Source organism: Glossina fuscipes, unplaced genomic scaffold, assembly GCF_014805625.2.
Source record: "Glossina fuscipes isolate IAEA_lab_2018 unplaced genomic scaffold, Yale_Gfus_2 108, whole genome shotgun sequence".
Classification (NCBI taxonomy): Eukaryota; Metazoa; Arthropoda; class Insecta; order Diptera; family Glossinidae; genus Glossina; species Glossina fuscipes.
The window spans coordinates 237,871-252,481 of NW_023998451.1; the positions used below are offsets into that span (position 1 = coordinate 237,871).

At 35.2% G+C, this 14,611-nt stretch overlaps 1 protein-coding gene and 1 long non-coding RNA gene across 3 annotated transcripts in view; both read left to right on the forward strand.

The window, feature by feature from the left end:
* LOC119638689 (adenylate cyclase, terminal-differentiation specific) overlaps nt 1-14,611 on the forward strand; it is a 59,170-nt gene that overhangs the window by 39,299 nt on the left and 5,260 nt on the right. The window contains exon 1 of one of the 2 annotated variants that reach the window (XM_038035637.1): nt 109-1,914. The exons of the other annotated variant lie outside the window; for it this stretch is intronic. Within the exon in view, the coding sequence (XP_037891565.1) occupies nt 1,903-1,914 (12 nt within the window). The 5' untranslated portion in view covers nt 109-1,902. Of the gene's footprint in view, nt 1-108; nt 1,915-14,611 lie in introns of those variants that run through there. 2 annotated transcript variants of the gene reach the window in all.
* LOC119638692 lies at nt 9,608-12,965 on the forward strand. Its single transcript, XR_005247481.1, has 2 exons — nt 9,608-10,028; nt 10,298-12,965. It is a non-coding gene; the product is annotated as an uncharacterized LOC119638692 (long non-coding RNA).

The following is a 14,611-nucleotide window of genomic DNA, read 5'->3' on the forward strand; positions in this document are numbered from 1 at the left end:
AAGCAGAAATACGGACTGATGTCGCACCCTATTATCTTATTTAGGTCCTCATACAAGTTATCTCATTCAGGTCCTCATACAAGTGAATCAAATAAATGATCAGTCACCTTCAACTAAAACGATAAATTTCAATCTGCTGTTTAAATAGTTATGAGCAACAAGCCGTAGAAAGTTTACAGGTTACCTGATACGTATTTACAGCAATAAAGAATGCATTCAATTTTTCAGAGATACATACAAAAGTTGAATATTTCTACGAATTTTTATTTTAATTCTTATCAGCATGCTTTTCACATTATCGTAACCGTATTACAAGGACATGGACGAGCAAAATATTTTCTTTGTCAACAAAAATCTCTTTCATCTAAGTATTAATTATTAATTACCCTTGTATAACATTATATATGCGACGCTTGTGTTGTTTCAATTGTATCGTACTTTATATTTAAAAAGATAGGTTGGCAACTCCAATTTAATACTCATGCCCCTTATGAAAGCAAACTTTTTTTTAGACGTTCTTTCGATTTTACATTAATAATTGTCTTTGCATTTCTCTCGTTCTTTCTCTCTGACATTCTCTATTTCGGGAAATCTCTTTCATTACAGTAACTCTCTTTTTGTGTCTTATATAAGGCCTTTTTTTTTCTATAAAATTTTCGCTACATTTTCAATATTTAGGTAGAAGCATATAATAAAAACTATTTACAACGATAAGCATAAGCTTGCGAGAGTTGTATTGTACATCGTTTCGTTTCTCTTTTCAATGCACACATATATCTTGCTGACTCACTTCAATACATTATATAGCAAATTGTTGGTATTTCCTTTGTATTCACTGTATATGTGTGTATCTATATGCATATACAATACTTTTGGGCAAGCTGGAGAGAAAGGCAAAGAATGAGGTAACTATATGTTTCTTTGTGTATGTCGTTTATTCGTATATAAATGTGTGTGTGTGCATATGTGTTGCGTGCGTGTGTGTGTGTGTAAATCTAAGTGTTCACAAGACGACTGACTCTGGTGTACGTATTTTTCACAACGACTGGTTATTTCTGATTTTAGCATGGTAGACTAAGTACATATTCGCTCGCTCGCTCGCAGATCGCAAATTAACACGAAATCTTCGCCGTAAAGTCGTATTTATGTTAAAAGAAAAAAGCGCGTAATTTTTTCCTTCCTTTTTCTTTTTGAAGTAGTTTTTCAAAAAAAAAAAAAAAAAAATTAAATATAAAAGGGACAAGAATTGCTGCAAGTTCCTTAATAGAAGAAGTTTTTAACGCTTTAAAAATAATTAAAATAAATTAATAATAAATAAAGTTAAAGAAATGGACAGAAAAACCAAATCCGGCTTAAAGAGTTAATGATATGAAATTGTTTTTGTAAAATTGAAATGAAAAATAAAGCCGCGTCACAAGCATTAGTAGTTAATGAATATGAAACTTTTTTTAAGTGCATTGAAAAAGTATTAAAAACTAAATAAATCCTCGTCTATAATAGAAGTCTCTGCTTAAGAAATTTGTAATCAAAACAAACTATACAATACAAACACTAGCGCAATAATATAGTAAAGTAGTAAATTATTAAAAAGTTTAATTGACCAAAGCAGAAACGTAAAACATAAACAGATATAAAAAAAACGAAGTAGAAGAAGAATTGCGATACACACAAGAAAGATGTCAAATAGCCATCAAATGTTGTGCTCATACCTAAATGTTTTTTCTTATCAGCATCGTCAGCATTGTTGTCAACAATAAAGCGAGTGCCTGCCTGCTCTCCGTATTTGATAACAGATTTCTTTCGAAGAAAGCGTAGATAAATAACAAACTGTTAAGAATTTTCAATATTAAATCAATTCCATAAGAGAAGGGATTGTTTTACTAAACTTTTTCCAAACAAATAATGTGCACAGAGGTAAGTTTTCTTTATTTATATTTTTTTTTTTGATGATTTATTTACTTTATTCTTGAAATATCCTTAAAAAGTCTTATTAGGCCCACTTCTATATACATAAATATATATATATGTATATATGGAGAGAATATGTCTTGCTTTATTTACTCCGCTAGCAATAAACATCGCGACTACTCAGGATGCACATGTAAATAATAATAATAATAACAAGCACGTGGTAGTTATTGCACAAAATTGCTTTTCTTTTATTCCCTCCTTTTGTATACACGGGTGGCTCCACTACTACGTTATGCTCATTCTTTTTTTTTTTTTCTTGCTTCGTTCTCGCACAAACAATAATTTGCGTTTGCTTGCGAAAACTTTGTGCAATTTATACTCATCGAGTATGAAAAGCGTATACCACACTCTATCACTTCCTCATATGTTTTTAGCTGATTACGAATGCACTATAGCATGTATGGCATGGCAAAGAGACCCACCACACAAAACACTTGTCTATCTTATCAGCTGCTTTCGTTGTTAAAGGAGAATAACTTACCACCAATTACACATATTCACCGTTGTTTTTTTTTTTTTTTTTTTTCCTTTATGAAGGGTTGCCTTCTCTTGCCATAAGTTGTTTGATAATAATGACACATCACTACTACTATACACTCGATAGAGAGGGATGCGTATTAATGGTGAAAAAAACATCTTGTTAGACGCACTCTAATAATAATATTATCCATATACAATGCAACAGTTTGTAAAGTTTCGTATGTGGAAAGGTTCATATAATTGAAAACGATACGTAGTAAGAATTATTTTTCTATTTTCCTAACGAAATCACGACACAGAGCATAGCACAGTTTTTCTATTAGCTGGGGATTTCTACTTGGAAGGTTTTTTTTTTTTCTTTAGAAAAAGTTCATGATGGTGCAGTGTCCTAAGACAAAATACTAGCTAGAATTGTAGCTATAGCTTAATTTTCAATGGAGTCGACTATCTGCGGGTACATACATCTTAAGCATATTTCGCTTTTTATTCAAAAGCGTTGTGTTAAACATATAACTGCTTTAGATTGGATAGTGTAGTTTATGCTGAAAAGCTGCCAATACCTTTATGGTTAATGATTGACATTAAAGATGCCAAGGGAAAAATTGGGAATTGGGAACCAATTTTTCTTTATTAGGTTTAAACTATTTAAACAGTTAGATAACTGTATGAAAAAGAATTGCCTGCTGAAGATTAGCGTTCCCATTACAGGTTTTCCTCCTTGAGATCGCTGGATAACAGTGATAAACACAAATTCATTTGTGTAAGAGAATCAGCACAGCTCGAATTCAACATTTACTGGCATTAGCCTTACTGGTCAGACTGTGCCATTTTCTTTGCTTTTATGTGCTTGGGCTAAAATGCAATCTTTGACAAACTATTCTCATTCAAGTGGATTTCTTAGGCAAAGCAATTATATGAAATTACGGCTCATTACTTACTCAAGTCAGTTGTAAGGCGGCCGGAAGTTTTTTTAACGGAAAAGGGCTTCATAAGAATATTGCGATCTGCTTTTTATTCATGTCCTTCAATATTTGCGCGCACTAGCGCCTCAACTAAGAGACATATGGTGTAAGTAAGTTCGTTCGAAGTCAACTATTTTCTCCAGATTTTCTTTCTTCTTCCTTGGTTATCCACTTCCCAATACTTCAATTTCGAATACCTTCACCTTTCTTCTTTGTCTTTTGAATTAAAAATGTTCACTTTTTGACTTCGTGCGTATTTTTTCACAACTACTAAGTTAAGTATTTTGTTTGACCAAGTATTTCACGTATTTCCTTCCCGTATTACTTATCATTTGTAAAAGAATACCGCAAAGGTGTACATAGCACAATACCCAAGTACAACTTTATGTTAAAAAGGTGAAAAGAGTACAGTACTGTCCTTGGAACTAAAAACTCATAGGAACACGATCAACTAGACAATGTCTTCACACGCTCGAGCTTGGAAAACGATTTTCAGTTTGATTGTAAAAAATAGCTTTGGTAAGGTAATCAAATATATCCCTTTCCTGTTTTGCGTAGAAATGCGAACAAAGCACAAAAAAATTAAGGAATACTGTCTTATGAGAAATTGGTTTGGAAGAGTAAGACTGGAGAAAGAAATAACGGTTGAAGGAAGAGATGGAATATAGTGTATAGAAAATATCAGGAATAGAAGAGGGGAATGAAGGAAAGCGAATTATGGAATTAAGAGAACATATAGTAACTGGAGAAGTTGAGTGGAAGAATAAATGAAGAAGCAATGGAAAACGAAGTGGACCAAAAGAAAAATAATGTACAGGAAATGGACGAAATAGAAAGAAATCTAAAAGAAGCGATTTGATATGACCGGAGTAAACGAAAGAAGAAGAGTTTTGCAAGATCTCACATAAGACGAAAAATTGACGTCAGCGTACGCGATCTCTACCCCAACCTAAACCATTTGTATTTGTTTTCGCTGCTATAAATAGGACCCATAATAAGCAATGTAAATCTTATGTTGGCCAGTCCTAAACCTGCCGTCAATAGAAGGGGTACATTGTGAATGCATCAAGTTCCACAGGTTTCAACCGCGTAATTGCTTTGACGATAAGCAATTCTTTTCATTTTCCACGACTTACTGCACTGCAATTATTTTGTTTTTAAAACAGCAGCAGCTGCTGCAGGTCAAGGTTGACTTTATTGTGCAATCATTTATACAATCAATGGTAGCCCGATAGAGGGTGCTTTTATCTTTCCTCTTAGGGCTACTCTTCATGAAGCGCGTTTACAAGCCCCAAATTTCAACCATAAAAAGCCTTAGCCTTTCCAAGTTTTATGATTAGTTTCCAGTAAAACACTTTGTTTTTCTTATGGGGACTCCTGAAGCAAAAATATTCCAACTTGGAAAAAATTGTATAAATTGTACATTAACGCTACTAGCAGCAGCAGCTTGCAAGTAAAGATAAGAAGCTCCTTTCAATTCTATTGATAGGTTATCATTTTCATAGTTGTTTTCCTCATGCCCTAAAAGCTAGACGGATTATGCCGAGTAGAGTAGAGGTGACGTATCATTGCATTTATGTGATCTGCAAGTTGCGCTTAATAATCGCTCCGCCAATGACCTATTGTTGTTCTTATGTTCTAGAGTAACAATTGTTTCCATTGTTTACGGATCAGCTATACTTTCATTCATTACGGATATTTTGGGCACGTTCGTCTGTCTGGCTTGTATTCATCACAAGTCATTTCTTTGTGGTCAATTACCCTTTGAATAGTCACTTGTTCCCACCATTAAGGAAACACACAGACTATGGGATATGGGATATAGACATAGTTAACAAACAAAACAATATTTCGATACACTTTGACACACATTTTGCAATAACGCAACATAAAGTTATTATAGCTCGTTCGCTTTTATGGAACACGAGAAACGTTAATAGCAATGTCTCTGCTGGGAATATATATATGGTATACGAAAGGTTGGTTGTATCTCTCTAGATTTTGTGGCGAGCAAACTCATACCGGCATTGTTTCTCCAATAAGCACGTTTAACGTTTAACGAACGGTCAATGGGTGGGTGGTTTCACTCATGTAAACACACTCACTACTGTTTGTTTGTTCATTTGTATTTCAGTCATATGGTGAGATTACAAAATAACCAAAAAAAAAATGAAAAGACAAAGTTTTTCATGCACTTGTTTCACTAAGAAGCGGTAGAAGAAGAGGTAGCGCGAGATATTCAATGTACCATGCACTTGTACATGCTTTATATGTTTTCAATTTCGTTTTACGGTGTCATTTTCTTGTTTTCCTCTTTTTTTCTTATTTTTTTTTTTTTTTGCATTTTTTTGCATTTTTTTCTTTTTTTTGTTTCAGTAGCTACCACAGCAGCAACAGCTGTTAAAAAAAGGACTCAATTATTTGTACGCCAAAGTTAAAAATCAACAGGTTGTGTACAAGATTTCAAATAATCATAATTAATTATACACTCAAACTAAAGATGCTTGACGTTTATGGTGGCACTCGACAAAAAGACCAGAGAAAATTTTTCATTCTCTTTGACTTCATAACTTAGAAAAGAATGCTATAACATATAACACACGTCTACAAGCATCATCATTATTGTTGTAGGTAAGAAAGAAGAGATCCCAGCTGGAAAGATAGCTAGCTATACTATATGCTTAGAATTATTTTGCGAATAAATAATTCGCTCTTTCTTTCTTTCGTTCTGCTTATAAAAGGCAAAATGTGTTAACGTAAAGATGGTGTAATTTTAAAGAAAAAACAAAAAAAAAAAAGAAGGAAAAATTCTAGTTTTTATGCATGTGCACAGATATCAGAATGCGTTTATGTAAATGTGTATGAGAACTTTTATGGGAAATGTTATATATGCTTACTGCATTATGAAAATAAAAACTACTTACACGTTATAATCCTAGCTATAGAAAATGACGGCCCACACAGCCCACTACTACTACTACTAGTACCCATTATGTTATCATCATCTAAGCAACAAACCAACCCTATGTGAAGGTTTTTATTATGTCAGAGTACAAGCATACTTGCATATACACACATATATAAATACATAAATACATACATACATACGTACAAAGGAATCAACGAACGAGCGAACATTACGAACATTAAACTAAACGTACATATTTCACCCAATTTCATATTTACGTACATTTTAGCTTTTCAACGTCAACATCGCCCACTTGCCTTTCTGAATGCAAAGTCAGTCTGACGGACCAACGAACGAACGAACGAATGAACTAACCAAGCGACTAACAAAACCATCCTTGCTACTACTACTATACATTCGCACAATTACAGACGGATAATATCGATACAATCATCGTAGAGCTGGTGTTATTGTGTATCTGCGCAGTGTAGCTGTACAAGTTTTTTGGATATTTGCTGCAGAGTTTTACTACACTGCCAATGTATAGGTGTACAAAATCGTTCCTTCGCAAACTTTTCACAACCGCATTATACGGAGAGTGATATAAACAGTCGGAAATACCCATCCCCCACACAATCAACGTCATGGAAAGGAAGGCACACAAAATACACACACACACACAAATGATGCTTCTCAAATGCAAATACTAAAAAACTGACATTTACGAAAAACGTCAAATAGTATTCTAACTTCCCTCCCTTTGCACCCTATACAATGTTTGTTGCGGAATTGTATATCTGTATGTGTGCGTCTGTGTGTATGTGTTTTACTTGTGTTCAACCTCAACTCATTGTTGCAACTCATTGCTGTGGTTCTATTTAAACCCAACAAAAACTCTAAGCGAACACCCAAGGATGGACGTATCTCTGAAACTGTTCTCCATTCTGCATAACAGCAAATGTACATCATATACGATACGATACGATACGATACGGTAAAAGACTAAAAATATCAAATAACATGACATGCTATAATACGCTATTTAATGGACAGAGGTATCCTGAAGGAGAGTTAGAACTAAAGCTTTCAAAAAAATAATCACGCGCGCGATAAAAACTTTTCACTTGTTATTATTATATCGCGCGAGAAAAATTTTCTCTCGCCGTGGCTTGCAAAGCAGGATTGTTTTAAACGGCATAATAAACTTCAAGGATTTCATGATGTGGTTGTTGCATCCTCTTTACTTGCGAGTTTCTTGCTTGAAGTGATGGACTTTTAAAAATGTGAAAAAGTTTTTGGCGACATCCCATGCAATGCAGGATGTTTTGTAAAAGCTTTTAGTCATTTTAAAGACCTTAACGTTGCATGAGCTTTTAAAGACCCATTAACCAAATTATTTAGGGGCAGCGGTCCCGTAATTTCCAACTGAGTTTCTCTCGTCTCCATAAATGCTCAATGCCGCAAAAATCTGCTTCGTTGCATTTAAGAGCCTCATTATTTTGCGCGACTTTAAGATTTGTCGTACAATATGACTGAATTGGCATAACCGACCCGGGCTTTCGAAGGGCTGGCACGCACTTTGGAAATTTGTTTTGTTCCTATCTGACTTTCAGAGTTTTTCGAACGTATACTTCGAACTTTACTCTACGTTGCTGCTCTGTGTTATTCTTTAAGGGCCCCAAATGTAATTTTTTTACATTCGCGGATTCAACCGGCATTACTCGCACCTGTTCATAAAAACAGCTAATTAGATTTCTTTCAAAGCCACCACATAACATGATTTCGAACGCGTTTTTTTTTTTTTTTTTTTTGCGTTGCTTGCTTTCTCACAGTTTGTGTACGTCTCTCGACTCCTGTCGTTAAAGCATACAATATAAGATGAGAAGGAAGGTTGCATCTTTATTGTTGCGAATACGAAATTTCCTTATACCCTTAGATTAGGTCTTAAAAAAAGATGATCGTTTAAAGCCTTAAAGTATGTTGTAATTTTTGATAACAAAAAGCCAATGTTATGTGCGGCGCCTGCATATGCGAATATTTATTTATCTATTACTCATATTTGTGTTATAGAGAATAGATTTTTTTTGCTTTGTTTTGTTTAAATTATGATGATTTCAACTTAAATCGGAACACAACACTGTGTACGAATCACCATTGACGCCGTCGTCGTCGTCGTCGTCGTAGTCATTTAATATTGCCATCATCGCGTCATTGCCGTCATCGAGCTATGCGTTGTGTATTAAGTAAAGCATTTTTGTTTCGTTCGTTCGTAGTTGAACGATCGATATGTAAGTTGATTTTTGTACTTGTGTACTCTCTGTATACCGTAAAATATTGCACACAATACCATACGTATTGTACATACATACATACATACATACAAACAAACATACATACAAACATATACATTCACATTCATATATACATGCATACGTACAAAAAACATACATACAATACACATATATAAAACGTTGGTTGATACCCACTCAGGATTATATGAACATTTTACATGTATATAAGTAAACACATTCATTATATACCGTATACATATACCCACGTATGTGCATATACAAACACAGGGTAATGCTCATCAGTTGTTTTCGACATGAAATTTATATTGAAGCGTTGTATTTTTGTTGTTGCCATCTCGACTATTCGAATGAGTCTTTCCATCGAACGAACAACGAACCAACGTTTTCGCCCGTTTTCAAAGCAACTCTACATCACATAACAGACGCATACATCTATATATATATATATATATATATATACGCATATAAACAGTTTTTTTTTTCTTTTTTTGTTATTATTATTATTATTATTATTTTATTTTCTATGCCTTGCCTGTGCTTCTCTGTTATCCGCACCGCTCTCTGTGATCCCATGTAGATATTTTTAGTAGTGCGACTGTACTTCGTGTAAGTGTACGAATAAACCAACTATAGTCGTTGGTTGTTGTTGTTGTTATCGTTGCTGCCATTGCTGTTACTGTGCTGCTTATAGACATCTTTTGTTTGCTCATTCGTTCGGTTCGTTCGTTTGGTCGGTCGGTCGTTTAATACATCGCTTCGTTCATTGTGCTCGTTTTATAATAACTGGCAGTACAACGTACGAAACGCATGTACATATAATACAACCCAGCACATTCCTTACCGTCCGTATACAACACAGTACGACTTGCTTGCTTGCTGTTGTTATTCTGCTTTAATGCGAGTCAGCAACATTGGATGGATGGATGTGGAAATATATTCAACTTTTATTTTTTCACATTTCATTTTTTTTTTTTTTTTTTTTTTTTAAAGTAATTTTTGTTTTGTTTGCTTGCCATGCCATGTTATAGTCCCAATACTACTGCTATTACTACTGCATGGTAAAGCGGTTGTGCTCTGTCGATTGTTGGATGAACGGAGAGATGGATGGACGGGCGAGCGGGCGGTTCGTTGGTCGGTCGGTTTGGTTGGTTGGTTAGTCGATCCAACAACAATCAGCAAATTGTATATATAGTATAATATGGTGTGGCTTTTAGTATTATAAAAGAAAAAGACCGTATTTACGTATTTTTAAGATGGAACAACAGCGGGAGCAAACGTGCGGAGAGAGTGAGCACACAGTCAAGTGAATGCCATCTATGATAGCTGACATGGCGGCAGCAATGGCGACTAACAACGTCGTTCGTCGGCACATTACACACAACGGACGAATATACCGTACGTACATATATATATATATATATGTATATATATATGTATATATATGTGTGTGTGTACACATACCTATAAATGAGTATACGGGGCCATACGTTTGCGATGCGTTTATACACTGTAAAAATGTACCTCAGCCGTGGCTGTATGTAGCACAACGAAATCGTTTGGCATCGTTCGTGAAATTTCTCAGTGTATCATAAATATGAACAAACGTACACTTACTTGTTTCTTTACTTTTTTTTTCTTTTTTTTTTTTTCGTCTTCTTATTTAGTTTACAGCCTAAGTTTTCACTCGATGGCTGGCTTTGGTTGCTTGTGTTTTTTCCTCGTGCTGTTGCTGCTGGTGCTAATGTTGTTTTTCGATTTAATACTTTGGGAACGAGAAAAATACGTAAAAATGTGAAAATGTTTTCTTTTTCACATTTCATAGTCGATTTTTATTAAAGACTGAAACGTATCTGCACGGGTACGTACTTACGTACGTACGTATATCTTGTGACTCTTTTTAAGAGCTTTGTTGACTGCTTGACTTGACTAACTGACTGAGCATTGTTTTTGGCTTTGTTGTGATGGTCTTTTCGTTTACGGCTATAGATTTTTGGAATAGTTGTTGTAGTTGAATACTCAGTTAAAGTAGAAAACGCAGTTTTTTTATTTTTATTGTCGTTAAGTTCGGCTAGAATTTATTGACATCAAGGCGAATGGTTGTTGCAGCTTTTTAACCTCCTAAATTCGGCTAGCATCTGTCTTCGCATTAAGCCTGATGCTCATTGTTGGTCTCAAACTGAACAGATGTACTAGATTAGCAAGAGTAATGTACGTCTTTTTCGAGGCCTGTACTTTCTTTTAGTTCTTCTCCTTTGCGTGCCTTTTTGACTATCGCAAGAAACTGAATTCATGCCTTCTTGAGGGCGCAGAAATTTTGTTCGCATTATTACGAAATAATTTCAAGCTGGCTTTATTTGCAGCACCTTTTCAAGACTCGTTTAAATAAGAGACGATACCTTGTAAGTTAAAGTTTTCAGATGTTTCGAAGTCAGTTTCGAGGTTATTGTCCCACTGCTCAACTTTAGTCAAAATAAAGTGAAATTATAATTTGCTAATGCCCCTTCGTTAATCTTCACGTATGTATATAGCGTGAGATTTAACGGACGATTTTTGAGTGACCCCCTCAAGTCTCTAATAAGTCTTAATCAAGCCTGAATAGATGAAATTTGCTAGAATTCCTTATGCTTCAAAAATATGTGCCAGCTTCCTCCAACGCATTGTAGTGACAATCATTTTGTTGAAACGCTTACGTGTCGCTTAAGTGAAAATCGTACTGACTTTTCACGCTTCTTATGGTTTGTAGTGAAGTCTTAAAACCTGCTAGAATTTTGAAGATTTCATTTCATTACCTCAGACTTTGTTGGCAGAAACTTTCCAAAACGTGTGCTTGCCTTTTTGCATAACTCAATAATAAGTTTTTACGCTATAAAGCCTAGTTCCGTAATAAAGTTGGGGTCTTCCTTAGCATACATTAACTAGATCAGATTCGTTGATTACATATTGATCTGATGCGCCAAACCAAGTCATATTAATATAACTCAAATATTTAATAAATCTCCCATTAGTTTAAGGGAAGGAATGCGTTGCAATCACTTCTATGACAAATGTAACATATCCGCCCGCTATCGCATTTAGAATCTTTGACATAACTTTCTAACATCTCGTGCAATTGTGAAAAACAATTTGTCAACAGCTCAACGAAGTTGAATATTTAAATAAATATCTTTAAATCAGTAAACGAATAAAGCGATTGTCCGTCAACAGGATGTAGAACAATCAGGTACAAATGTCATTCTTTTACGTAGCTGCGACCATTAAAGCAGACAAAGCAAATTGCGAGTACCTGTGACTGGCTATAGGTTGTTGTTCGAATTTATCAAAAATATATTGTGCCCAAGGAAACGACGACAAGACTAGCATAGATGTGCATTTAACTCTCTTCAATTCTTTGACAAACTTTATTGTAAGATATGCATGTTACTGTTGTTCTCTGATATTGTATGCATTTCTAGTTTTGCAGCGCAACAATGTTTTCTCTCCCAAGCAGATAAACAATCAAAAGATCAATTGTTTAGCGTGAAATTTATGATACGCTAAAAATTACAGACTCTCACGCAAAAGCGTTGTTGAGATATCACAACAACTGCATACATCGCAATAGCAATATCACCAACATCACACACTCAGTACTACTCGTATTTAGACCATCGATGTTGATGATGGAAGAAAAATAACGAAATCATTGATCTAAAATGAACAGCAATACAAAAAAAAAAAAAAAAAACTCATTGCGTTAAATACATTTTTCTTTACCTACGTTAAGCATTGAACGATGGCAATGCGATGAGTAGGCTCTTAAGCCTAACCTAACCTGTATATCGAATGTGTACATGAATATATGTAAGAAGAGAGCTCTGCAAAACTAAAAAGATATTACCGTCAGTCACATCGCTTGATTATGTTGGTAGAGAAGCAATATATGCACGCACTCAGGCACAAACAATGTACTTAAAGTGATGGTACTGACGATATGTTCACATTTGCATTCACATTGAACGAAATCTGGTTTTCTCGGGACACAAATGACTTCGTCGCTTTAATGTAGCTCTAACGTTTGCAAAACCGGCTCGTTACTCGACTCGATCGAAATAACAGAGACGAGCGCGCACAACACAGCCGAGCATGTACAGATGCAAAAAAATGACTACTTTTCAGATCCATTAAAAAAAAGCGAAGAAAAATAAAAAAAAACTGTACAACAGCAGACGCAACAAAGTAATTTCCAGATCTTCGCAATTGCATTGAAATGGTCTGTTGTTCGCAGTTGTTGCAGCTATACAGTGAAGGCTTTTTAACTAAACAATCACATACGATGTTATATGTTTTGAAAAACAAAAAAAAAAAAAACAAAAAAAAAAGCCAGGCAATCAACTTTGGCTTTAATAGTTTAATGTTTCCACTTTATAGAGTTGTTGCTGTTGCTGTTGCGCTGTTGCTATCGCCCCTTCGCTATTGCCGTTGCATTTGTTTGTTTATAAAAGAGCGAGAGCTGGTTTCTCCAACGTATTATGCATTTTAAACGGTTCGATGTTCAGTTGCTAAAGTTTCCAAAAACCTGGTCTGTCTTAAATGCATATTGCGGGCCGTAAAATATGCTCTAGTTTTTCTTCTCCGAAAATCTCGCCTTCATACCCTGTCCCCTGCCTATTGGTCGCAGGGAGAAGTTTGAAAAGTGTCGGTAGTTTTCCCCGGTTTTGAATGAACCTCTCACCGGCTAAAAGAGAAAAATTCATTGAGAAACAAAAGAGGCTGACACTTGCAAATCGACATGTAAGTCGTAACGAATTTGTTTCAACGGCTGCAAACGAAAATATCATCAAAAATATTGTGGAAATCCCCGTACAAGTCCTATGAAATTAGCTTAAGAGAAGAACGCATCTCCTAGGTCTGGTCATAAAACGTATCGCCGCGGGATTGGTGTCAAAAAAAGATGAACAACTGACGGGCAGCATCACATGACTTTATTATCTTCCATCGCTGTAAGTCTGCGCTCCTCAACGATGTTGAAGAAAGTTATGTCTCCTCGATCAGCCACCGAAAATTCGTGAAGGGTCCGCGCGTGTGTGTTTTCACACTTAAAATGCAAATAGGAAGCCTCCCTCTGGTGACGGAAGATTGTATGTCTCTTTGACAAGTCCGGATACTTTATACACAGAATATATAAATTTCTTTGATAATACTTACGGCAAACTTATAGGCCCGACAAAGATTGCCGACAGGCCATAACTGCTTTACACGGTACACAAGCTGCTTCACCGGCTGGTTGTTTAAGTTATAATACTTTGAAAATTTGACTTTTAAACGCAAAATCTTGTTGTCTTCTTGCTTTGGCTTAGTTGACTAAATACGTTCGATAGCTTACATAAACCAACAGCTATCAACCATTTGCATAGCGTTACCAATAAAGGCTTGATGTTATTAAGCCAGAGGTGCATCGATATGCAAGAAGCATAAAGTCTGGGGGACAAACTTTTAACTTTTTTATTGAGGTTTCCATGGTTTATGATGGAACGGATATCTTGCATGGTCGTTTAGTTCGCTGCTAGTTATAATTTTGCAAATTTTTCGTTAATGATGGAATTTTTTTTTTATTTCTTACGTTCTTCTTCGCTAACCTAACCAAACAAATTCTAAATAACTTTGGTAGAAGAATTATGGAGAAAGAAATGCTAAGAAGATTCTAAAAGCTATGAAAATAAGTTAAATAAGTTTAAATTTGCCTCGAAAGTGATGTGCTAACGCAGTATATTTGCTAACTTATAGGCCGGCCTTATTTAAGTAATGTGTGGACAGGTTTCGTTTTCTTTTCAAAGGCAATTAAAAGCAAAAAAAAACAAAAGTCAGAAAAAAAAAACGCTAAAACTGTTGCATTTGCATTGAGTTTGTTGTTAGCGAGGGCTTACGAGAGTGAGTATATAAATTAACGAAACGACCTTCAGCCGTTTGTTGTCCCAAAATGTTGCCGCTTTTTCGTTGCT